At 48.9% G+C, this 26,398-nt stretch overlaps 1 protein-coding gene across 1 annotated transcript in view; it reads right to left on the reverse strand.

The window, feature by feature from the left end:
- The window catches only part of LOC109563595 (T cell activation RhoGTPase activating protein), an 88,344-nt gene extending 67,735 nt beyond the window's left edge, over positions 1 to 20,609 (reverse strand). Inside the window, exons 1-2 of the mRNA XM_070796464.1 lie at positions 20,453 to 20,609; positions 5,826 to 5,908 (exon numbers count right to left, since the gene is read on the reverse strand). Of these exons, the coding sequence (XP_070652565.1) occupies positions 5,826 to 5,908; positions 20,453 to 20,524 (155 nt within the window). The 5' untranslated portion in view covers positions 20,525 to 20,609. The remainder of the gene's footprint in view (positions 1 to 5,825; positions 5,909 to 20,452) is intronic.
- Between the last annotated feature and the right edge of the window lie 5,789 nt (positions 20,610 to 26,398).

Here is a 26,398-nt window from a genome sequence, read left to right on the forward strand (position 1 = left end):
TAGCAGTCCTTCCAATGAATATTCAGGACTGAGTTCCTTTAGGATTGACTGGTTTGATCTCCTTGCAGTCTAAGGGACTCTCAAAAGTCTTCTCCAGCACCACTTTGCTTCAAGAAAGGGAAGAAAGAAGTTTCTCATGGAAGCAGAGTGAGTATGCTCATAGGGACCACTCACTGGAAGGGCCAGGTACCAGGCTACTCTAGTCCAACTCTCTGACCTGAACTCAATCTCTCTCTAGATCTGACATAAGGAATGGAGAACGATGAAGCATTTAGGGGTTCTCTGAGTGACTGGTGGTTTTTCAAAAGGAACAAAGTGCTCTTAAACTGATTTCAGCAGTAGAAAGCCTGAGCTGGAGGTCATGTGTCGCAGGGGCTGGGGTTTAGAGGCAGCCGAGACGTGGGCCTTCTGTTCCCCAGGACCTTGGGGTGGCCTGCTTTAGGAGCCGCCCGGAGTAAAGATGTAGACACACCTCTCTCTCTCCAGGCACTCTGTTTCAAGGTGTTTTCCCCTGAAGTCTGGGTGTAAGCCTTGTCTTGCATAACTCAATAGTTTCTCCGGGTTTCCTCGTCTCAGACCTGAATTCCCCTGACTCTCTGAGCCCCTCCATCCTCCACATAACTCTCTGGGGATTTTTTTAAGTGTATGAGCTTGATCTAGTCCCAGACTTAAAATGCTGCAGAGCTGCCGCTGCCTTTGAGATTCTCAGGGCTCTTGTGGTCTGAGCCTCTTTTCCTCCTGTGATGTTATCATCGTGTGAAAGTGCGAAAGTCGCTCAGTCATGTCTGACTCTTTGCAACCCCTTTGGAATTCTCCAGGCCATAATAATGGAGAGGGTAGCCTTTTACTTCTCCAGGGGATCTTCCCAACCCAGGGATCAAACCCAGTTCTCCCACATTGCAGGCAGATTCTTTACCAGCTGAGCCACAAGGGAAGCCCTTGTGTTATCATTAGTTATCATTGTGTTATCATTAGTTCTCTAATATTTTCTCTAAAATTCATACATGGCTTTCAGATGGTTTAGAGTTTAGACTACTCTTTGCCCACATGGCCTTTCTTGATTTTAATTCTCATCTACTTGGTGAGTCAGGCAGGAATCCGTGAGCCCTATTTATAGATGGGCAACCCAAGGCTCAGAAATGTGAGGAACAGAAGATAAATGTTGACGGGAGGAGATAAAGCCAGGTCTCTAGACTCTAAATATCCTGCAGGAGGATTTTCTAAACAGGAGTCCAAGGGTGGCTTCGTGGGGGCTGGGGACATCATTTAAAAAAATCAGACTCCCAAAGGACTTTATGTCTCCTAACTAGGATTCACTATTCCATAGGGACTTCACGAGTGTATAAACGACACACTACTACTAGCCATTTAGGACATGTCCCTGTGTACCTGCGGTGGCCCCTTCTAGCCTGGCCAATTCCTTCTTGTCTATCAGAATCCATTCTCCATCCAACTGAAACCAGCTCTGACTCTTCGGCACAAGGGGGTGCTTCCTTGGAGTTTGCCAGCACCTTGCTCTGTCTCGAACACCTGTCTTGCTCTCCTGTGGTTACTTGTTCACCTGTCACTATGGTGGGAACATTTCGAGAGCAGGGCCTTTGTTTTATCCATCGCGCAGCTCCCCTGCATCCAGCTCTGTGTCAGGTACACAGAAGGTGCTCAGTAAATCTGTTGTTTGATTGACAGCCTGGAAGCTAGGCTATTAAGATTAGACACAAAAACCAATTCCGAGCTAAATCAGGTCAGAAGATGTGGTTAGCCTGATTAACACAGGACTTGGTAAATGTCATATGAACACTGTCACTTGCATTTGAATGGTGCGGTCACCCTGATAAGTAGGGCAGATATTTCAGCCACTTACAGATCTCCTACTGTATGCAAAGTGCTCTACTACATCCCTTGCTGAGAGGATGGGTAAATTCTGTTTGATTCGGCCACGCTCATATCAAGTTTGAGGTCTGGAGGTGGTTCCACAGCCAGACCATCCAGGGTGCTCGTGCTTAGATACTCTTAGAGGTACCTGAACCTCCTAAACCTAAACATCTGGTCCCAGGGGTCAACTGGCAAGATAACCTGGAAGCCATAATCAGTTCAGTTCAGTTGCTCAGTCGTGTCTGACTCTTTGTGACCCCATGAATCGCAGCACGCCAGGCCTCCCTGTCCATCACCAACTCCCGGAGTTCACTCAGACTCACGTCCATCGAGTCAGTGATGCCATCCAGCCATCTCATCCTCTGTCGTCCCCTTCTCCTCCTGTCCCCAATCCCTCCCAGCATCAGAGTCTTTTCCAATGAGTCAACTCTTTGCATGAGGTGGCCAAAGTACTGGAGTTTCAGCTTTAGCATCATTCCTTCCAAAGAAATCCCAGGGCTGATCTCCTTCAGAATGGACTGGTTGGATTTCCTTGCAGTCCAAGGGACTCTCAAGAGTCTTCTCCAACACCACACTTCAAAAGCATCAATTCTTTGGCACTCAGCCTTCTTCACAGTCGAACTCTCACATCCATACATGACCACAGGAAAAACCATAGCCTTGACTAGACGGACCTTTGTTGGCAGTCTCTGCTTTTGAATATGCTAAATAGGTTGGTCATAACTTTCCTTTCAAGGAGTAAGCGTCTTTTAATTTTATGGCTGCAGTCACCATCTGCAGTGATTTTGGAGCCCAAAAAAATAAATTCTGATACTGTTTCCACTGTTTCCCCATCTATTTCCCATGAAGTGATGGGACCGGATGCCATGATCTTCGTTTTCTGAATGTTGAGCTTTAAGCCAACTTTGTCACTCTCCTCTTTCACTTTCATCAAGAGGCTTTTTAGTTCCTCTTCACTTTCTGCCCTAAGTGGTGTCATCTGCATATCTGAGCCATAATAGTCACAATTAATCGCTACTGTTATCTGTGTTGAGGTTTGAGCAAACAGTGTAGCTACAGGAGTGGCCTTCCCTTGGGGCTCAGATGGTAAAGAATCTACCTGCAGTGCAGGAGACCAGGTTTGATCCCTGGATCAGGAAGATCCCCTGGAGAAGGGAATGGCAATCCACTCCAGTATTCTTGCCTGGAGAATCCCGGGGACAAGGGAACCTGGCAGGCTACAGTTCATGGGGTCGCAAAGAGTCAGACATGACTGGGCAACTAACACTTCCAGGTGCTGCTTTCTGTGATCAATAAACAACCCGATTCATTAGTCAAATCACACTGCTTCCAGTGACTTACCAAAGAAATGTGGTTATCTTGCCCTGTGACCAGATATTTAGCTTTAAGACATACAGGTACCTCTAAGAGTATCTAAGTAGGAGCACGCTGGTGGTGGCTATGGGACCACCTCCAGACCTCAAGCTTGATATGAGCTTGGCTGAGTCAAACAGAATTTATCCATACTCTCAGCAGGAAATGCAGTAGAGTGCCTTGCGTGTCGTAGATGATCCGTAAGTGGAGGAAAGAACCTGCTCTCTTTCCTGAAAGCAGCCCCTGAAAGCGCTGGGTGAAACAGGTGCTGATGTGGCGGGAAAGGTACGTAACCTGTCTGCATTAGTGAAGCCAGACACGCTTTACTTTCACTTATCTCCTGGAATACGCTTAACCACTTGAGAGTTTTACTCAACACCCACCATCATTGTCTCTTCTCTTAACCAGATTTTCAGTCCTGATTTTTCTCATCCTTCCCTGTTGTGGATATTACCTTATGAGAGACCATTACAGTCCCTATATTCTTTGAAACCTTCATGCTAAGTTTTAACCACTAAAGATGATGATTAAAATCATAATATGTGGATTCAAATATTTGGTACCCAGCTAGCAGAATTTAACCATCTCCAGCCACAGTCTCAAAGGGCTTCTGCTGGCCTCCCTCCACCCTGTGAGATTCGGGCATCTTCTCCCAAGTGGAGGGGTGAGGAGTGGCCTTCCCAGGCAACACATGCTGTGTGGGATGCTGTGGTCCCCCGACCGCCCCCAGGTACCCTTGCTCTCCTGTAGGCCAACTGCATCACCTACGATTTCAGTCCACTCTCCCCCATGTTTGGAGAGCCTAGGAAAGCCGTCTTCATCTGCCTGATGGAGACAATGAGTTCCCATAACTTTACCAGAGAATCTGCCATCACCTGTGGTGTCTTTGTGGAAAAGACTCTGATGATGGGAAACACTGAAGGCAGAAGGAGAAGAGGGTGACAGAGGATGAGGTGGTTGGACGGCATCACCAATTCAATGGACATGAACTTGGGCGAACTCTGGGAGATGGTGAGGGACAAAGAAGCCTGGCATGCTGCAGTCCGTGGGGTCGGGAAGAGTTGGACACGACTTGGCTACTCAACAATGACAACATGGTGTCTCATTCGTGAGCCCACATGTCTGTGACTCAGGGTTGCTGACTCAGCTCAGTGACCCTCAGGCAAGCCCCCTAAGTGTTCTGCTCTGCTCCCAGCCCCTTCTGGGCAGCCTCCCCTCCCCTCCTGGGATCCTGATCACCTGCACCGGCTCTGTTGCCAGGGCAACCTTCTGAGATCAGCACCTCTTCCAGGTGATGCTGAGTGGATAGAGGCGGGGCTGTGTCTGCCGTGTCCCCTCAGGCCTCTCCTGCCCTCTGATCCCTGCCCCCAAACCATCCTTTCACAAAAGTCATGATATCAAACGTAACAACTCAAAGGCTCCCATCAGGATGGTAGCTGTATGACCTTCATTCTTAAACGACAGGAGATAGGGATTTTAGAAACAGATGGAAAATTTTATCTTCCATCAAGTGCTATGGCTTCCGCCCAAAAGCTTCCAGGAGATGTGTGAAAGCAGTAACTACCTGTCTGCAAGAACTAAGCTTTCACATTCAGGGAGGCTCTGAGGAAGGGAGGGAGCACTCTACAGGGCTCCCGGGGGCTCTCAAGTGCAGCCTGGCCCCCAGCATGAGTTGGGAACCTTCTCGTGTGTTTCAGTAGGTGTGAGTTCTATGTCCATGGCATCCTGGAATGGGGGCTCTGTGCCCAAGCGTGAGGTCTGAGGATAAAGGAGGCCACCACTGTGGAATCACAGGGGTGGCCTCCTTTCTCCGAGAGTGCTCGGGCTTTGCCACGTGCCGTCCACTGCCTGGGGCGGGCTCTGCTTGGTCATCTTCCCAGGGTCCTGCCATGTTGCTTTAGGTCCCTGTAAACTCACTCTGTGCAGAGAGTTTTAGGGAAGCCCTGAGACTCTGGCGTCACTCAGATCTGAACTGGGCTCCCAGTCCTTGTCATCCTGTGATGAGTTACTCAACCTCCTCCACTTTTGTTGGGATAAAAATTGGATCCATTCCCAAGGAGAGCTGGAGGGTAAATGGTGCAACGTGGTGACGGGGAGCAGCATCGTATGGGAAATGCCTAAGAATAGGAGTTCTTCCTTGCTGCTGTTCTGCCCTGGGTACCTCCTGGGGTGAGTGAGATCCCAGGAGGTACATGGACACTCATCCAACCTGGACCAGTTCAGCAAAGAAAAGATTGAATTTAAACATCAGTCTCAGCTCCACCTTTCACTTTGGTGAACTGTTTCTTTCCTGCTCTTTGGTCCTTTTTGGAGGGTACCCACATAATGCCAAGACCCCAGGGGTGAGCCAATGAGCAGCCCAACAACACTCTGCCCCTGTGGTGCCTGGTGCCTGGGGGTAAACTGAGGCCTTTGCTTGGTCCACCTTCATGTGGGCCAGCATGACCCGTTCTGTTGTGGGAGGGATGGTGCCCTGGAGACACAGACCCCCTAGTGATGGGCTACGAAATGAGAAGAGAACCCGGCGGCACCTCCACTCAGAGAGGCTCCCCATCTGACTACTGTGGTTCCCTGCGGGGTGTGGGGAGGTCTCCACTTACCTGGCGGGGAGCCATGCCTTGCTGAACACCTTGCCCAGTCCAGTTGCTGGCACCGAGGGGCGGCGCTGGGTCAGGCTCCCAAGCTGCAGAAACAAAGCAGAGTGGGGTTGTCTTTTTATTTTTTTCAATTATATTTTTCACTTGTAATCATTTTAATTTCCACATGCAGTTGCATGGTGGAATGCCTAACCCTAACCCTTGGAAGGAAAGCTATAACAAACCTAGACAGCGTATTAAACGCAGAGACTTCACTTTGCTGACAAAGGTCCATATAGTCAAATGGTTTTTTAGTAGTCATGGAATGTGAGAGTTGGACCATAAAGAAGGCTGAGTGCTGAAGAACTGATACTTTCAAACTATAGTGATGGAGAAGATTCTTGAGAGTCCCTTGGACAGCAAGGAGATCAAACCAGTCAATCCTAAAGGAAATCAACCCTGAATATTCCTTAGAAGGACTGATGCTGAAGTTCCAATACTTTGGCCACCTGATGCAAAGAGTTGACTCATTTGAAAAGACTCTGATGCTGGGAAAGATTGAGGGCAGGAGGAGAAGGGGACGACAGAGGATGAGATAGTTGGATGGCATCACTGATTCAGTGGACATGAATTTGAGCAAACTCTGGGAGGACAGAGGACCCTGGTGTGCTACAGTCCATGGGGTTGCAAAGAGTTGGATGCAACTTAGCAACAACAACAACAACAATTCTTTCTTCACTCTTAATAGCTCTATATTAATAGCCACACGTTCCTCTAATTTCTCAGCCACCGTGTTGTTAGACAAGTCCTTGAGGTCAGTTTTGCCAAACAGCGTGTGAGTGGAAGTCCTGTATTACTCATCTGAATGACCAAATCTACATGTCACAAATCACAATATCATAATCAGAACTTCCATCTGTACAAATGTACTCGAGAGAAGGGAAAACAGGCATCCACAAAGTCTTCTTGCAAAAGATGTCCATAGGAATATCTTTCATTAAAGCCAAAATGCGCGAAGAACCCAAAGAGAGGGGGCTGCCCTGCTCTGCCCCTTTGTAAGGGAAGTGCCACCCTCAGGAAACACCAAGTCCTCAGAGCAGGGGAGGTGGGGAGGCCGCACCTCTACACCCAGACCATCGGGTGGAGCTGGCCTGAGCACCCTCTCCTGCGGCACGGCAGGTGCAGGGGGGCTTCTCACCAGTCCCCCCGCCCCATCACCCTCTCTGTGCAGTCAGGCTGGGTCTCTGAGTCCCTGCCTAGGCTCTGCCCACAACGCCCCCTCCAGAGGTCTTTTGCCCATTTGGTACAGTCAAGAGGCTTGATTCCTGGGCCCAATTTGGAGACACTGATGCTGAAGTTGTATACTCAGCCTCTTTTAGATGTGGCAATTCAACAACCCTTAAGCAGCACTTTGGTTTTATTTCTGCAAAATACTGATCCCCAGTGTTTTCTTGGAGAAGGCAATGGCACCCCACTCCAGTACTCTTGCCTGGAAAATCCCACGGGCGGAGGAGCCTGGTAGGCTGCAGTCCACGGGGTCGTTAAGAGTCAGACACGACTGAGCGACTTCACTTTCACTTTTGACTTTCATGCATTGGAGAAGGAAATGGCACCCCACTCCAGTGTTCTTGCCTGGAAAATCCCATGGGTGGAGGAGCCTGGTAGGCTGCAGTCCATGGGGTCGTTAAGAGTCAGACACGACTGAGCGACTTCACTTTCACTTTTGACTTTCATGCATTGGAGAAGGAAATGGCACCCCACTCCAGTGTTCTTGCCTGGAAAATCCCATGGGTGGAGGAGCCTGGTGGGCTGCAGTCCATGGGGTCGTTAAGAGTCAGACACGACTGAGCGACTTCACTTTCACTTTTGACTTTCATGCATTGGAGAAGGAAATGGCACCCCACTCCAGTGTTCTTGCCTGGAGAGTCCCAGGGACGGGGGAGCCTGGTGGGCTGCCATCTATGGGGTCACACAGAGTCGGACACGACTGAAGTGACTTAGCAGTAGCAGCAGTGTTTTCTCAATGATACCTAGCTGCGTGTGTGTGAAGGAGTCTTGTTTTGCACTTTACTGAGAAAGGCCACAGATTTCTGCCACACTGTTGTCATCGTTCAGTCACTAAGTTGTGTCCGACTCTTTGAGACCCATGGTCTGCGGCACACCAGGCGTCTCTGTTCTTCACCATCTCCATCTCAAACTCAACTCGCTCCATTCTTCTTGTCTGGAAAACCCTATGGACAGAGGAGCCTGGCAGGCGACAGTCCAGAAGGGTTGCAAAGAGCTGGATACGACCAACTGCACACGCACGCATGTCCACTGAGTTGGAGATGCCATCCAACCAGCTCCTGTTGACCTCTTCAGTGAATTTTCCAGTTTGTTGTGATTCACACAGTTAAAGACTTTAGCCACATTTCAGCTTTAATTGTGTGTGGGGGCTTCTATTCCAATCTATTGTGCTTTATAAACATCTCACACCCTCTGTTGGGGGCTTCCTAGACAGCGCCAGTGGAAAAGAACCCACCTGCCAATGCAGGAGATGTGGGTCTGATCCCTGGGTCGGGAAGCTCCCCTGGAGGAGGAAATGGCAACCCACTCCAGTATTCTTCCCTGGAGCATCCCATGGACAGAGGAGCCTGGCGGGATACAGTCCATGGAGTCGCAAAGAGTCAGACACGACTGAAGGGACAACATGCACGCACACACACTGTTTCCTCCCACTTTGTAGGCATTGAGGGATCTCTGGCAGGGGAGGGGGACCTGCCACTCCCAGGTTGCAGGCGGCTAGTTCGGGAGCAGAGGGGACTGCGTGCCTTCCTGGTGTCCAGTGCCCAGGCCTTCCCGGTCTAGGCTCAGCATTTAGTGATGTGGTTCTTTCTAGGCGTGTCATGAGATCTCACCAAAGGGAGAAATCTAAATATTGGACCCACTCTCTGATAATCACATGCAAAAACTCATGCCAAGGTCAAACAGAAAGTTCATGGTCATCAACCACGCTGACCCTGCAGGGTAGAGTGATGGGGGGTAGGGGATGGCTTTCTAGCTTTGGGTGAACTTACGGGGACGATGAGGAGTTCACATGTGTATGGAGGAAGGGAGGCAGATGGCAAAATCGAGGCGAATGGTCCCCAGGAAGATATGCTGGTGGGCTGGGCCATCTCTCCCTAGAGTACCATGTGGCAGGTACGTGAAGAACCTTCTGACTGAACTGGAACAAGGACAAAGGAAGTGGCTTCTAACCTGCCTGGTGTTGGGAGTGAAGAGGGGGCTCTCTTCTCTGAAGTACCTGTTCTGTGTCCCAGCTATGCCTAAAAGCCAACCCTGTAGAGTCATTCCCATCCAAAAGGGTTTCTGCCTCCCGATAAAAGATAACATTACAAGACACTCGTACTCATTTAAACCTCCAGGCTGTGATTTATTCTTTCCCTAAAAGCAGGTTTTCCTAAGAGGGGAAGTAGGGTGAAGCTGAAGATGCTGGAAACCTACTCTGCAAACCAAGAAGGTCTGACCTCACAACTCTGCTCTATCCAGCTCTGGGGGTCAGGCAAGGCCTCTTTGGAAGATTCCCCAAAATCTTGTCATTCTTTTTCTGCTGCCCTTTCCAGAAAGGCAAAGTAGTGGCAGAGGGAAACCCAGCTTCGTTAGGGAAGCTGTGAGCATGAGAAACACGCTCATGCTGGGCCTGGCAGGACCTACAGAGGCCAGTGGGAAGCTCTTGAACCATCCCGGGCACTCCCTGGGCCGGGTACTGTCTGGGCCGGGCACACTCCACACTGGCCTCTCTCCATGCCACTGCGGGGGCCAGCCACTGCCCTCGGTGGGCGGGTTGCCGCCTGAGTCCTCAGCCAGAGGGAGGTCACGCTCTTTGTTTCCCTCGCACCGTTGCCCTGAAGCGTGGGCTGAGCTCCCTGGCTCCAGACATGGTGGTTCTGTGCCTTCCAGCAGGTTCTGCAGGAGTAGGGGTTGGTGCTGCCCACTGGCTGGGGGGCTGGCTGGGCCCTGGGAGCCTGCGTGGAGGTGGCCTCACACCAGTTTTCCACCTCAGCCTCTCTCCACCTGGCTTCATGACAGTTGATCCTGCTGGGATCCCCTGAGGCAGCAGAGGGCCCCAAATACCCTGTAACTCGGGCTCTGAGTTGGCACGCAGAAGGAAGTGAAGACCAGGAGAGAGGGATGTCTGAACTCAGGAGGTCTGGGTTGGAGTGCTGCCACCTGCCCTGTGAGCTGAGCCAAGCTGCTGAGCCTTCTGTATGGAGCCTCAGTCTCCTGATCTGTAAAATGGGCATGCCCTGGGTTCTCTCCTGCTTTTCCTTACCCCTTCAACAGGAATAGGATATTCATTTAAATCAGTTTTCTAAGCCTGATTTCTTGTGAAATGAAATACTTTATTTTCTTACGAAAGGAAATGAGAATATGAGAGAGCAGGTAGGAGATTTGGGAGGTGGAGGTAGGCGTAAAGGGTTACTAATTCCCTCAACACATCCCTACAACTTTGCTGTCTATTTTTTAAAATTTTATTTACTGACTTATTTTTTGCTGTGCCACCACACAGACTGTGGGACCGTGGTTCCCCAAACAGGGACTGAACCTGGGCCATGGTAGGGAAAGCCTGGAATCCTAACCACTAGGCCACCAGGGAACTGTCACTACTCCAGGCTTCCGAGTGTTCCTGTCTCAGAACAGTATCAAATCAAGTCTGTTATCTAAGCCCTCCATCAGATCCTCTGAGAAGCTGACAGCCTGAGTGCCTGGAACCTGGGTTAGCTGTGTCCCCATCAGATAGCATGTCCCCAAGACAGAGACGGTATCTTCTTATTCCATCTCCTTTCCCCAGAGACTTGCAGCCTAGGGCCAGGTGTGTATAAGTGCAAGACGACGTTGGTGATGGTGGACGTGAGTCCCTGGTGGGCAGAGCACATCTGCTCCCCTCCCCGTCTTCCTAGCACAAGGCTGACAGCAGTGTGGAGGCCAGCAATCTAGCATCTAGTGGGCTTACTCACCAAACGCTAAATGCATAAAGCCAACCACAAGTGAACAAAGCATCAATACATACTGACAGTGCGGAAGAGGGAGAAGGCGATGGCACCCGCTCCAGTACTCTTCCCTGGAAAACCCCATGGACGGAGGAGCCTGTAGCTGCAGTCCATGGGGCTGCAAGAGTCAGACACGACGGAGAGACTTCACTTCCACTTTCATGCATTGGAGAAGGAAATGGCAACCCACTCCAACCCACTCCAGTGTTCTTGCCTGAAGAATCCCAGGGACGGGGGAGCCTGGTGGGCTGCCGTCTATGGGGTCACACAGAGTCGGACATGACTGAAGTGACTTAGCAGCAGCGGCAGTGTGGAATTGAGCAGGTAAGGTACCATAGCTACATAAGACATAACTGCAGTGGCTTTCATGTGTCATATTTTGACTACAGAGTTGGAAGAAATAGGTTTTTTTTTCCTCTGTTTATGGTGCAGATTAAGGAGCCATCCATTCGTTCTCGCACACTGGCAAGACACCTGGCCCTTCTCCAGTCGTTCCAGCTATGGTGCTCCATGAAAGATCCTGCATTGACTACTGGCAGGGCACATACGGGGCGTGTCCTGTCCTCAGGCAGCTACGTGAAAAGGGAAGCTTCTGACAGGCAGCACTGGGGATAATATCTGACTGCGTGGAAACGCCAATGGGAGATGCTCAGCAGAATTACAGCTGTCAGAGCAGGCTTCTGGAGGAGGTGGCTTATGAGCGGGACCTAGAAATACCAGCAGGATTGGGGCAGGTCATGCAGAAGAATTGATGCTTTCCAACTGTGGTGCTGGAGAAGACTCTTGAGAGTCCCTTGGACTGCAAGGAGATCAAACCAGTCCATCCGAATGGAAATCAACCCTGAATATTCACTGGAAAGAGTGATGCTGAAGCTCCAATACTCTGGCCATGTGGTGCAGAGAGCCAACTCATTGGAAAAGACCCTGATGTTGCGAAAGACTGAAGGTCAAAGGAGAAGGGGGTTAGCAGAGGATGAGATGGTTGGATGGTATCACCAACTCAAAGCACATGAACCTGGGCAAACTCTGGCAGGAGATACTGAAGGACAGGGAAGCTTGGCATGCTGTAGTCCATGGGGTCTCAAAGAGTCAGACAGGACATAGCTACTGAACGATAAAAATGGGCACGTGGGACTTGGGAGTGGACAGGGATGCTCAGGCCCAGGGAATAGATGAACAGTCTGTCTGGAGGAGGAAACGGGGGAACTAGAGGGCAGGAAAGAGATTTCACATGGCCCGTTGTATCCCACGTTCAGGAGGTGACCACACGAGCGAGGCTGGATGGATACACTTTAGCTAATCCTGGAAGAAATCATGATCTCAAAACCAGTATATGTATGTGTCCCCAGCTTCAGACCCAGCTTCTTCCTGGTGGGTCCCTGGGCCCACGCCTCAGCACCACTGCCCTTTCTAAACAGGTGGTGGGTGGAGATGGAGGCGCAGTGGGACTTGCCAAACGCCCTTGTGGTGACCTTTAAAATCCGAGGCTTTCTTGATGTTTCTAAACACCTCTACCGGCCACCCCCAGACGGAATTCTCTGTTGCGGGGCTCTAGCTGGACTCTAAATGATTACAGCTCTGGAGGCTGGGCGCCTTCTTCTGGTCAGAGTTGGTAACTGCGGCACCCAAAGGGCCATTTTCCAGACTTCTCTCGGCAGAGTCCAGTGGAAATTCCCCTTGGGGTGAGTAACAGTTAATAGTTACTGAAGACTTCTTGCAGGTCAGGCACCTTCCCAGGGGATTGTGTAGATGGTCCCATTTGTTTTCCTCCTAGCTACTCTCGGAGGTGGTAGTTATTATTCTCATCTTTACCAAAAGGACATCGAAACACCAAGAATTCAGAATTTGCCCAAGTTTACATAACCAGCAATCAACCAAGGTATGCCTGCTGACATGAGCTGACTCTTAACAACAGAATGCAGGACTTACAGTTCTTATTTTTACAGATTTGTAGCATGGTGATACTTGTTATTTAAGGACATATTATGAAAACCCCATTGTTTTGAAGGGTACAAATTGTTCAACTCAAAAAACTTTAAATATCTACTATCTGCAAGGCCCTAGCAATGCTACATCATGAAGGACAGTGTTACAATAACAAACTCACAGTGTGGTAACAAGACATGTATTCAAATAATCACAACACAGAAAGAATGTTCTAGAAGAATGCTGTGACTGCTATGGGAACACAGGGAGGAAACGTGATTTCTGGAATGGAGCTGGGGCTGGTGGGAGCAGATCTGATAGAACCTGCTGGAAGGGTGACCTGACCTTTGATCTGAGATGGTGTTGGGGTAGATGATGCAGATGGTGGCAGGCGTGGGTGGGGAGAGGCATGGGCTGGTAGGGGGAGAAGTTCTAGCAAAGGCCGTGGGACAGGAAATCGGAGGGTGTCCAGGAGTCAGTGGGTGAGTGAGAACGCAGGTAAGAATGGAAAGTAAGGATGGCCAGATGGCTAAGGGGTTAAGGATTCAAATTATACACATGGAAAGTTCTGGATCAGGAGAGTGATGAAAGCAAGAAATATGTTAGTGCAACAAAATTGTGAGCAAGACCAGTTTTAAGGAGAGGAGAAGGAAATGGCAACCCACTCCAGTGTTCTTGCCTGGAGAATCCCAGGGACGGCGGAGCCTGGTGGGCTGCCGTCTATGGGGTCGCACAGAGTCGGACACAACTGAAGCAACTTAGCAGAAGGTACCTACACTGCAGTAACACTTGCAAAGACCCTCAAAGGGCACTATAAACAAACCATCCCCTGATGTGCTGGCCCTCCCACCCTTAGCCCTCTTCAGTTCCTGTGGCTGGACTAATGGTAAAATTGATACAAGACAGTTTAACAGGAGAAAATAAAAACCCATTTTAATTCACAGGCATGGAGGTCCCACAGAAATGAGAGCAGGTTTAGTTTTTATACTTTTTAGACCAAGAAGCAATGCATTTGTGAGGAGTTGGCAGGACAAAGAAACACAGGGTTGGGTTTCCGTCTTGCATTGTCCATTTCTTAAGTAACTTGAATTCAAAATAACCGAGATGTCATTGAGGCACATTTTGGGGCTGCCTGCCCTGATTCCGAAGAGTTGACTCATTGGAAAAGACTCTGATGCTGGGAGGGATTGGGGGCAGAAGGAGAAGGGGACGACAGAGGATGAGATGGCTGGATGGCATCACTGACTCGATGGACGTGAGTCTGAGTGAACTCTGGGAGTTGGTGATGGACAGGGAGGCCTGGCGTGCTGCGATTCATGGGGTCGCAAAGAGTCGGACACGACTGAGTGACTGAACTGAACTGAACTGAACTGCCCTGATTCCCAACACCAGCATGCAGGATGGTTCACGTCAATGGCCACCCTGCCTGACATGGACTGTGGGGATAAAAGCTCAGCAACCTCACAATGCACTGTTTATAAACACGTTTATGTATATATCCTAGTTTGTCTACACAACTGAGAGCCAAATGTGTTTCCAAAGACATTTAACATACAAAACAAGAGTAACAGTAAAGACAGAGCAAAACAGCTACCTGAAATTTGGAGAGGTCACGTGCTTTGCCTGAGGTCCCACAGCTGTAAGCGGTGGGATGGCTGTGGGCAGTCACCTACATGCTATGAGTTAATAGGTTCTTCTAAACTTCCCATTTTAAATATTACATTCTGTCATCCTATGATCCAGCAATTCTGCTCCTAGGTATCTACCCAAGGGAAACGAAAATCTATGTCCACACAAAAACTTGTATGTGAATGTACATGGCAGCGTTATTCCCAATCACCAAAAAAAAAAAAAAAATGAGAACAACCTAATGTCCATCAACTGATGAGTGGATAAACAAAATGTGGTCTATTCCCACAGTGAAACAATATTCAGCCATAACAGGGAACATAGCACTATGTAGCTACAACAGGCACGGGAAACATTGTGCTAAGAGAAAGCAGCCAGTCACAAAGACCACGTGTTATACGATTCCATTTATAGAAAGTGTCTGTGACATGAAGTCCACTCAGTTGTGTCCGACTCTTTTCGATCCCGTGGACTGTAGCCTACCAGGCTCCTCCATCCATGAGATTCTCCAGGCAAGAGTACTGGAGTGGGTTGCCATTGCCTTCTCCTATAGGAAGTGTCTAGAATAGACAAATCTCTAGAGGCAGGAAGTAGATTAATGCTTGCCAGGAGGTGGGAAGAATGGGATGGGGGGTTCCCTGCTGATGTCTGGGGATTCTGATTTGGGTGATGGGAATGTTCTGGAGTTAGTGGCGATGGCTGAACCACCGAGCATGTGAATGATAACTCAATTAAAATGCTTGTTTTAAAACTGTGTCTCAAATTGAATTCTTTATTCTCTTTGCCACATAGCCTGTATTTCTACTCACCAGAGAAGCTCCTCTTTAAAAAGGCAAATGCTTTACCAAAGCCTTCGGTCAGTTGTGCCTTAGAGAGATTCTTCTAACCTCCCACAAGGGTCAACGCTGAGAGCACAGCTGTTTGGAAAAGGAGTCAGGGCCCAGAAAAGGAACTCTACCGTGGGAGGTGTGGATTTGGCTGATGGGGGAACCTCGAGGCGGGCTGGTGCCTGGGAGGCTGGGGTCAGGTCTGTGAGGTGGGACGGAGGACCCTTACTGCAGGACCCATGGGGGTCACTCCAGAGGACACTGGTTGAGACGTTTTGAGATGCCTCTGTTTTTCCTCTGCTGAGTCACAAAGTAATTTATAATAGATGACTTCTTCTGTTATTTACCATTAAAAGAGGACCAGGATTGTAGAGCCGAGCCTGTGCTTTAATGGGTTCATATCCAGCTCTCCACGGAGTAGCCATGACCTTGGGCAAGTTACTTCACCTCCATGCCTCTCTCTTTCATTTGTAAAATGGTAATAGTGACAATTATTATTGAATTATGAAGTGATTCACATGTAAATGTAAAATGAAATAATGATAACTATCCCCGCAGCGCTATTACGGGTATTGGATTTTTTTTTTTTTAATTTCCTGCTGCACTTGAGTCATCTCTTGGGCTTCCCAGGTAGCACTAGTGATAGAGAACCTGGCAATGCAGGAGACACGAGACAGGTTCCATCCCTGGCTCAGCAAGATGCCCTGGAGGAGGGCACGGCAACCCACTCCAGTATTCTTGCCTGGAGAATCCCACAGACAGAGGAGCCCAGCAGGCTACAGTCCACGGGGTCAAAAAGAGTCGGACACAACTGGAGGGACTTAGCACGCATGCATGAGGCATCTCTTAGTTCCCTGACCAGGGAATGAACGCATGCCCCCTGCACTGGGAGTGCAGAGTCTTAAGCACGGGACCACGAGGGAAATCCCTGGATGAACTGTTTTTAACCAGAGTGCTCAGAACAGGGCCGGGCACTTACTGAGGGCTCTGCTGTATATGTGCTTGAGATTTTATAGACTCTGGACAGCAGGTGCACCTTTTTGAAAAGCTTACTGAGGAAAAGAATTACATTCTGCTTTCTTTCAGGTTGCTTATTTCACATTTGGCCCATGTTTGTCTGTTAGGAAGAGCCTGGAGCATGTTTGTTACAAGTTAACAAAAGGACTGTTACACTTTGAATCTTATCTTAATTCTGTGCCCCACTGGAAAGAAAGTTTCCAAATGGGAAAAAATTTTGTAATTTTAAATACATCTGAAGGAAATGGATTGCATGGTTGGAGGGTACAGAGATGTGATTTTGCTGAGCAAGGCTGCCTTTCTCACATAGCCTGCTTCTATGAAGTTACAGTTTGGGCGTGAGAACCAGGCCAACCCTTAGATTTGAGCAGATAATTCAGAATCCATGAATATGGGCCAGCTCCCTACAGAGGAGGTAGAAGTGTGGGTGGTTTGGGCGGCTCAGCAGGACTTCAGGCCCGGATGCATCACTACCTTTGTAGGATTGTAACTGTGTAAGGGCATGTCTTGGGCTTTCTAGGTGGTTCAGTGGTAAAGAATCTGCCTGCCAATGCAGGAGACCCGGGTTTGATCCCTGGGTTGGGACGATCCCCTGGAGAAGGAAATGGCAATCCACTCCAGTATTCTTGCCTGGGAGTTCCCATGGACAGAGGAGCCTGGTGGGCTACAGTCTGTGGGCTTGCAAAGAACCAGGCACGTCTGAGAGACTGAACAACAAAGGGCAGGTCCCACACCCACGAGGGCCCTGCTGATTGAAGTCCACCCCACCAGGAATCCCAGGGCTTTCTGTGTTTGGAGGATTGGCAAGGAGAAGGGAGCAGAGACGTTCCCACAGGTCACTCAGCAACACCTCTTTGAGGGCACGTGGCATTCCTATGAAATCAGTTAGGATCACAAGTTAGAAAGCCTTTGACAAAATACAGCTTCTTTTCTAAGACACAGCCCAGGGGCTCTTCCCTTTGTGGATTTGCAGAGCAATCCATCTGAAGCACCATAGCCTGACTCTGAGTTCCCACCAGTCATGCTTGGATGTCAGACAAACCGCCCAGCAACAGCGCTTATTGCGATCTCAGGCCTTCACTCATACGGAAGTGATGTTTCAGGGGCTGTGGTGTGTGTTAACAGGAAGTCAGGTCCTGGCAGGACCACCACCATGCCTCTGTAGGTGATCGTCACTGACAATATGGAATCTGGGGTCATGGGGTGGACAGCGAGCCACCAAACATCGGAGGAGGTGAGGGAAGTGCTGGATCTGGGTGTCCCCAAGGGACTACATGCTCAAGCTCACAGGAACCAGTTCCCAGAGTCAAGTCAACGGGGCGGCTGTGAGAAGCAGAGACAGAAGGCTGATGTCAGGCCCTCTTTGGTGGAATGTTGCCTGATGAAGCTGGAAATGGGATCAAGGACCAGGCGCAACCCCAGATCCAGTGTTGGGATGGTGGCCTTGGCTTGTGGTGAAGCCTAACGGGTGTGTCACAGCCTGATCCAAGGTGGTTGGCTACAACCAGTGGGGGCACCAGGCGGCGCTGGGAGGGCAGCTCACACTCCCTGGGAGGGCCCCAGCCAGGGGTGATGACAAAACGTCAGACCTTTTCCTTGGTGGCTTCCACTGGCTTTCCCTGTAGCCATCGTGGCCTTTGTTTTTTAATAAAGGCTACACACAATGGAAAGAAATTAGGCAATAAAGAGAAAAGCCAGAGTTTATCATTACAGAGAAACAGCAGAAGGGGCAAGGCTCCCCCCTCCACCCCGTGCTGACCCCAGGCAGTGGTGAATGGAGGGTGGAGGGTGAGGGCTGGGCTGGGCTGGGTACACGAGCCGCTGCTGCAGGTTGGTGACCTGAATGAGCTCTTTCAAATCAAACAGGCTTCCACGTGTCCCCGGAGTCCCCCTGTCTTTTCTTCCAGAATCTGATACTGTTGCAATTTTGAGGTCATTATCCTCAGCAATGAAAAAACCGTTTAGAGACAAAGAAGGAAAAGCAAAAATTTAGCTCGCTTTTGCTTCCACTCAAATATTGGGACCACAGCATCCAGAAGGTTCTTAAAAGAAGCCTGTTTGAACTAATGCTCCTGAAATTACAGGCCCTAGACTACTTTTGCTTTATGATTTAAAAAGTTGAACTCTAACCAGTCTTTCTTTTCTTGCAAATGAGAAGTTTTGTTATTAACTAATAATCAATTTTTCAACCTTTTCCCCTCAAAAGCTTTGTGCATGCACGGTGGCCCATTTCCCACATCCACTCCTCCTCACCTGACAGTGAGCCCTGTTGACTTCTGCCTCCAGAATGTCCCACAAAACGCCCCATCCTCTGGGCTCCCACCTAGGCCCTCATCTTTCTTGCTCCTCTTTTTGCAGGAACATTAAGATCAGGAGGTGTTCCTGTCATTGCTCTCCACCCCCTCCAACTTGCGCTCTCTATTGTTGCCAGATTGTCACTTAAAAAAAATTTTTTTTTATGCGGACCATGTTTAAAGTCTGTATTAAATTTTTTAATAATATCTTTTCTGTTTCCTGTTTTGGTTTTTTGGCCGAGAGAGGCAGGTAGGATCCTAGATCCTAGATCAATCCCTAGGCCAAGGGGTTGAACTCACACCCCTTGCATCGGAAGGTGAAGTCCTGACCACTGGATTGCAGGGAAATCCCTCAGGTTGTCACTTAAACCACAGATCTGTACACGCCACTTTCCTGCAGTAGAGCTGTGAGTCCTCACCTGGAGCACAGGCCCTGCATCCCAACAGCACATCCTGGACACACCTTCCATCCAGGTCTGTGGCCGGATGTTCCCCTGCCTGCAAGTCCCTTCTCTGCCTGGCAAACTCCTATGCTTCCTGCAAGACCTGGCCCAGGGCATCTCTTCTAGAAGCCCCCGTGGGGAAGGCCTCCTCTCTGTACTCCCCTGACACCTGCGACCTCACTGCACTGTCCAGAGTCTGTGCTGGGCTTCTCCACCAGCCATGGGCTCCTCCGTTTGGTTGCCCCAAGGTCCTCCACGTGCCTGCATTTGATCCATGCTTGTCACCTGCACAAGTGTCTACGTGGAGAGGGCAGCTGCTAAGTGCAGTTACAAAGAAGAAACAACCCCTAAAGCTTCATTTCCAAGAACACTGGCCAGCTGAGATGGAAGATTCCTGGTGGGTCTACTTCAGACAGAGTCACGCTCTTGCTGTCCCAAGAGGTGACACAAATCCTTAGCCTTGTCTCTTATGGGGTGGTTGAGTTTCTCCCTAACGACTTCTGCCCTGGGTCAAGTCAAGTGCCCCTGCAGCGCCTTTAAATTTGGCTGAGGTGGTCTACATTTAAACCTCTTATCCCTTCTCCTTCCCTTTGCTCCAAGATGTATCATTTCATGTGAACACTACAGAGTCATCTTTAAGAAAGATATCCACTCCTTAAATAAACAGAAGTTTCATTTCACTTAACAAGTGTTACATTGATCTAGCATCAACAAGCAACTGTTGATTTCAATTTAACATCATTTGTAAATGAACTAACAAATCACAATCATTTAACATCACGCCTACTGCCTGGGCTGGTGCTCTGTACACAGAATTATGACTGTTCTTGACTGTAAGCTAAAGTCAGAGATTTATGTTCCTGAAAATGTGAAGACTTGCTTTTTCTCTTCTATGCTAAATGTTTCTTTTAAAGTGAACTTAAAAAATCACTTTGAGAGCCCTTTATCACAGTATCTAGTGCGACCTACCCCCAGTACTTAGAGGAAGAGCTAAAAACAATAAACAGGAAAGGGCAGAAGACACCAACAACATAAGGAGGAGAGGTGTAGATTTGGGGGTTTAGATATACAATACCAACCCTGAGCCTCAACAAATGGCCCCCTCCTCCCCCTAGAGTTTTAGTTCGAGATTTCTAAATAAATCTCTTTTAAAAATAAAATAAGAAATATATGTTCACTGTAGAAAAACAGAAAATATGGGTAATACATAAATAGTGAAAATGCACAATCGACCAAAATTCTTACATGTAAACTAACCATGGTTAACATTCCAGTAGAGATTATTTCAGACCTTCATATTAATATATTCTTCTAGATAGCTACATAAACCAATTTTGGGTCAACCAATATATACTGTTCTGAATAATGACCTTTAAGTTGGAGTCTATTTTTAGTCCCCTTTGGCGGGGGGAAGACTTTCTATATTCGACTCCCCTTAGTATCTGGGTTCCCAGTGGACCTTCAGGCTTAAGCCTCCCTACTCACCATGCTTTTTGCAGCGGGGACCCCATCACGGCTTTTCCCTGGGGGTGCTCTCGGAGCCTGGGGACCAGGCATGCTGGGGCAGCTCCAGGAGAGCCAGGAGCTGAGCTCAGAGTCTCACGACCACAGTGGACCTGAGCAGCCCGGACCCACGCTGGTCATTCCGGGCGGTGGTGCGGTCAGAAGCGCTGTTCCCAGCCGAGGACTCAGGCGCTTCACGCATGCGCCTGCCCTTTGTCTCGGGGACTCGCTCTATCTGCCAACTGGCTAGAAAGTTGCGAGTTCTCGCTCCTTCCTTTTCTCTCTCTGTCTCTTTCACCCTGCACTTGGTCTGACCTGCCGAATTCTAAAGAACTTCATGCCACAAGGGTCTGTTTTCAGCAAATGTGACTTGCCCCAAACGGGTCGCCCAGCATCTCTCATTGCAGAAGCTTCCATCAACTGTTGGCCACTCTTACCCAAAAGAACAGTGCAGACCAGTGAATGGAAAGCAGTGCACGGGTCCCCTGCGTGTCCAGTAGGAAGTGGCTCCGGAGCGATTGCTTTTTATAGCGCGCACAGGTGGCCGGTACAAGCCCCTCGTGAAGGCGGAGGGCTGGGCTCCCCGCCTTTGCAGAGAGAAACCTTTTCAGAGAGAATAGAAGCTCGAACGAATGATTTGCTTTCTTCTGAGAACATGAGAGCGTTAATTAAAAAATTTTTTTCTTGGTGAAGATCCCCTTTTTGGCTGAATCCATTCATATTGGTGATCAACGGAACACACGGATTTCTTAAGACTTTTCTATCAGTAACTGTGACAGTCATTAATTTAGGGTTTAGTGGCAACCTGAAAGATAACCTGGTCCCAACTCCCAATTTTCTAAATAAAGAAACTAAGGTTCAAAATCAATAATTTCTTCAAGTTCTCCGAGCAGCCTGATGTGGTTTTGGCTGCTACCATTTACCCGAATGTTATTTCATACTCTCTGCTGTTGCGTGCATGTTATTTCACACTCTCTGCTATTGCGTGCATCAGTGGGATTTGGTGCAAAAGGAGCATTTCATGCCAGTGTAGTCTGTGTGTCGTACATAAGGACGGGAATGAAGCAAGGGCAGACACCACTATGTTTATCTTTGCAGAGATTTACACCCATTATGGTAGTTTCAAAATAGAGAGGATCTATTAAATATTTAAAATGAAGCCCTTGTGTTAAGGTTGCATATTGAAAGCATCATGCCTCATCCATCTGAAAGTGAAAGTCGCTCAGTTGTGTCTGATTCTTTGCGACCCCATGAACTATACAGTCCCTGGAACTCTCCAGGCCAGAATACTGGAGTGGGTAGCCTTTCCCTTCTCCAGGGGATCTCCCCAACCCAAGGGTTGAACCCAGGTCTCTCGCATTGCAGGCCGATTCTTTATCAGCTAAGCCACAAGGGAAGCCCAAGAATAATGGAGTGGGTGGCCTATCCCTTCTAACTTCATTGAAATAATGTGGGAGGAACAAAGCAATGTCAGTGCGGGAAAAGAGAAACTGGAGTGAACTAGGACAGGGTCTCAGTTCTGAGAGTTAAACAGCTTCTCTTCCAGCCTTTTCCACACGGCAGTATTCATGAGATTATCAATTGAAAGGTGAGATCATCTGAAATAAATGTTGCCTCTGGCCAATTAGTCTGTGTCAGCATCTATTCTGGGATAGCATTTCCACCCCGTTCTTTGGGGCTCGTCCCCCAGGTTGGGCGGGAGCAGCTGTTCTCTGACCTGGCTGCTGCTGTGGCTGGTCGGGTCTGGCTGGGCCAAGAGTTTTTCCACACGGCTCCTGGCCACAGTCAATTCTCGCTCCAGGAATAACCACCAGACCCAAAATAGGACCGAGTTGTTTCCCAGGAAATTTGCAAATGGTCTGAGGAGAAGAAACCACCTCGTGGGCATAGGGACTGTGAGAGGGAAAGTTGGAGGTGTTTCAAGGGACCACTGATCCCCATGTGTTTTGGGGAAGAGGAGGGAGCCAGTCTGCAAACGGGAAAGCAGAGTGAGGCGGACAGAGAGGGCGGGCGCGAGGTGGGGACCCTCACAGAAGCAGCCTGTCCCGGCCCACGTGTTTTCTGATTTTGGGTTTTGTGAGTCTCTCCAGAATCCTCCCGGCAAACTGACATCCCTAACTCCCATAAATCATCATAGAAGTAGAGGGGTTAGGGCTGATTTCTACAAAATTATCTCGTTTGTACAAGGAATTCTCTGCTAAAGGAGATGTGGAAGACAAATCAAAAACTTTTCTTTGTGAGGTTAAACAACAACAACAAAAAAAGATATAACCTACAGATGGCATTTACCCAGACAGCGGTTAATTACTTTTTACAGACTTTTTCTAAGGGTGCACAGTTTGAACACGTGAATTCACAGGGAGAAAGTGGCCACCTACACCCCAAGGAGCAAGGTCACTGTGAGAAAGCAAGTATACACCTTGATCTTGGACTTTGAGCCTCTGGAATCAAGAGAAAACAAACGTCTGTTGTCTGGGGTAGTCTGTTGTGGTAGCCGAGTGGATTAACCCACTATCCAATCTGATCTGCTTCCTGGGCCATCTTTCTCCAGGGGAGCCAGGCTGTCGGCTTTGTGGGTTCTTGAACACGCTTTGCTTATCCCTAAGCCCAAATTATGAGCCGGGTCTTTGTTATTTATACCACCCATTCCTTGGCATGTTTTGTTATTTGGTTAGGCATGACTTTCCCCCCTTCCCCTGACTGCTAAACAGAGATGCAGGAGGTTTGACAAGCAGCCCCTGGTCCCTTCCTCTCGGTCCCTGCTGGGTTTCCTCGGACACCACAGCTGTTATTCACAACTCGCTTGTGTGGGGTCCTTCGTCTATTGTCTGTCCTTAAATGTTTCTTATCCAAGTCCTTAGGGTGCTGCCTTCATTTCTACTGGCCCCAGCATGCATACTTAGTGGCTCAGTCTCGTCTGACTCTTTTGTGACCCCAAGGATAGGAGCCTGGTGGGCTACAGCCCATGGGGTTGCAAAGAGTCGGACATGACTGAGCGACTAACACACTTCACTGCCTCCTTGACCCGCTGCATTTTCCGGGATGGGGACCACGCTGTATTTCTCTCTGTAGGTCCAGGCTCAGCAGGGACTGGCATTTTGTAAATACACAATTTTTTGTTTCTTTTTGAAAGAATGGGTGGATGTATAGTTAGAAGAGAATTGAAAGTTCAAGTTTATAGAAGTAAAACCATAATTTCTGACAATTTAAACATTACCAAATTTTCCTACCCAACGGGTAGGATTTCTCTCCTGATGCAAAACTTTGTGCGTAAACTAGATTTGCCATCATTCTTGGAGCAGGCCAGCCCTACACACTGATTCTGATTCTTCACCCTGGCCTCTCTGCCTGGCTCCTTTCACAGGGCACGCCCTCCTGTCAAGGTCAGAGTCATTTACAGAATCTGGGATCAGCCATCTTCCCAAGGGTCACATAGAAGAACAAGCTAGTGCGTGACTCCTCGTGTGCTAAAAAGGAGATGAGGTTTTCTTTTGTGGCTGGAGAGAGGCGAGAGGGTCTGGGTGGAGCAGTCTGGGTGGAGAGAGGAGGCGGCCAGCAGGATGACTGTGGGGACTTTTCTAGAGACAGAGGCTGCAGGCAGATGCTGGCAGGTCAGTGGAGCTGCTTCCTGTGACCTGCAGCCCGGGTGATGTGGCTTTTGGGGGCACAGAAGCTCAATCCCCCAAAGAATTAGGGGACCATTCCCTTCCCCTCCTACCCCATGCTCAGCTCAGCAGCAGGAAGCCCAAGGCATAGGATGTGGGAGGTAGAGATGCCATCACATACTTGTGGGCAGAACAGACTGGGGTGAGAGGCAGGGAGGTGATCCTGAAGCCTGAGTCCCAGTGCCTTTGAGCCTCACTCTTCAGCCAAGCGAGGCCCTGGGACACTTCCCTTCCACAGAGGATATAATTTTTTTTTGTTAGGATAGTCAAATAGTCTTAGAGATACATCTGATAAGGCCACATCACTTCACACCATCTTGAGCTGCCTGCATTTCAGGTATGATTGCCCCGTTTCTCCTTTCCTCCCACACCTCCTCTAAGGGTCCCGTCCCTCATAACTAACAATAGTGTCTTTCCCTTCCTTCCAACTCTTATTTCATTTATTTTCCCATCCCTCAATTTCGTCCTTGCTTCTCTCTTGTCTTGCATATTAATTTTGTTTACTCCTCTAGGTTATGAGGGAGTCTTGAGGATGGGGACCCAGTTTCACTTTCTTTTTCAATACCAAAAACATCTAGCACATTCTGAGTGCATGTGGGCTCAGTTGCTCAGTCATGTCTGATTCTTGGCGACCCCACGGAGTGTGGGCTGCCAGCACACAGCTTGATGTTCCAGAGTTGTCTGCTCCCTGAGTGAATGGCTGGAAACAGTGATTTTCTACAGAGATGGGCCCTGTGGGCAGGAAGCAGGGCGTTTCCTTCTGAGTACAGCCACCCGTGGTGTTCTTTGCTGTTCAGTTGCTAAGTCCTGTCTGACTCTTTGCGACCCATGGACTGCAGCACGCCAGGCTTCCCTGTCCTTCACCATCTCCTGGAGGGCGCTCAAACTCAGGTCCATTGAGTTGATGATGTCAGTGGTGGTACTTTGTTATTTTCAAACAAGGCATCATTTTCTCCTTCTACTGTACACTCTGTATGCTCCTTGAAGACAATAACTAGTGAGTTTTGCAGAGAGAATCTCTGCTGCTGCTGCTGCTGCTAAGTCGCTTCAGTCGTGTCCAACTCTGTGCGACTCCAGAGACGGCAGCCCACCAGGCTCCCACATCCCTGGGATTCTCCAGACAAGAACACTGGAGTGGGTTGCCATTGCCTTCTCCAATGCATGAAAGTGAAAATTGAAAGTGAGTTCGCTCAGTCGTGTCCAACTCTTCACGACCTCATGGACTGCAGCCTACCAGGCTCTTCCGTCCATGGGATTTTCCAGGCAAGAGTACTGGAGTGGGGTGCCATTGCCTTCTCTGGAGAGAATCTCTGAGAGCTATCAATTCGGCTTATGCTGGAAGTGTATTTAGAGTTCTGTGAATAACTTTTTCTTCTCACGTATCTTTTTCTTGCACATAGTAGGCATTTGACGGAAGTTTGTTCAATAGATGCAAATAAATAGAAAACTAATAAAAAGAGAAAACTCTTCTTATTTGAGTAAAAGAATGCACTCGTATTATTTGAGCCCCTATCATGCTTAGTTCGGTTGAACTACCCTATCTTTGGGACCCATGCGAAGAGAAGGAGGAGCAATTGCCAACGAGCTCTTTGCTCCCACAAATGGAGGAGGAGGCGGCTTGCCGGCTGCCTCTTCTTTACCGGGATGGCTCTGTACTTCCCTCTGGTGGCAGGTCTGTGCACTGCAACTGATGTTTCCGAGGCCCAGGGTTAGATTTGAATGGAAGGGACTTTAGAATCTTTAAGGATTTTTAGAGGTTTTTGATTCCAGTATTTCTCCAGCTAGCGTTTATGACAATTTTGGAAAGTCTCTCTGAATTCTCTATCAGATTAAGACTTCGTTTTGACTTCAGTGGCAATGTAAAACAGGAGCATAGTCTGTATTACGTGGAGATAGTGAATAGTGGAGTCGCTCAGTCGTGTCTGACTCTTTGCGACCCCATGGACTGTAGCCTCCCACACTCCTTTGTCTATGGGATTTTCCAGGCAATAGTTCTGGAGTGGATTGCCATTTCCTTCTCCAGGGGATTTTCCCGACCCAGGGATCGAACCCAAGTCTCCCGCATTGTAGACAGACGCTTTACCCTCTGAGCCACCAGGGAAGTTACTGGTGGATGGCCCAGTAACTTCTTACGTGGCTGGCCCCCTTCTAAGCACTACCTGACTGTACTGTTTTCTCATTTGTTCTTGTGCTTTTGGTCAGGCTGGTGCCAGGTATTACTGCGAGGCTAAAGGAGACCCAGTGAGACTCAGGCTCCCTGCAC

This window comes from Bos indicus, chromosome 9 (genome assembly GCF_029378745.1).
Source record: "Bos indicus isolate NIAB-ARS_2022 breed Sahiwal x Tharparkar chromosome 9, NIAB-ARS_B.indTharparkar_mat_pri_1.0, whole genome shotgun sequence".
Taxonomy (NCBI): Eukaryota; Metazoa; Chordata; class Mammalia; order Artiodactyla; family Bovidae; genus Bos; species Bos indicus.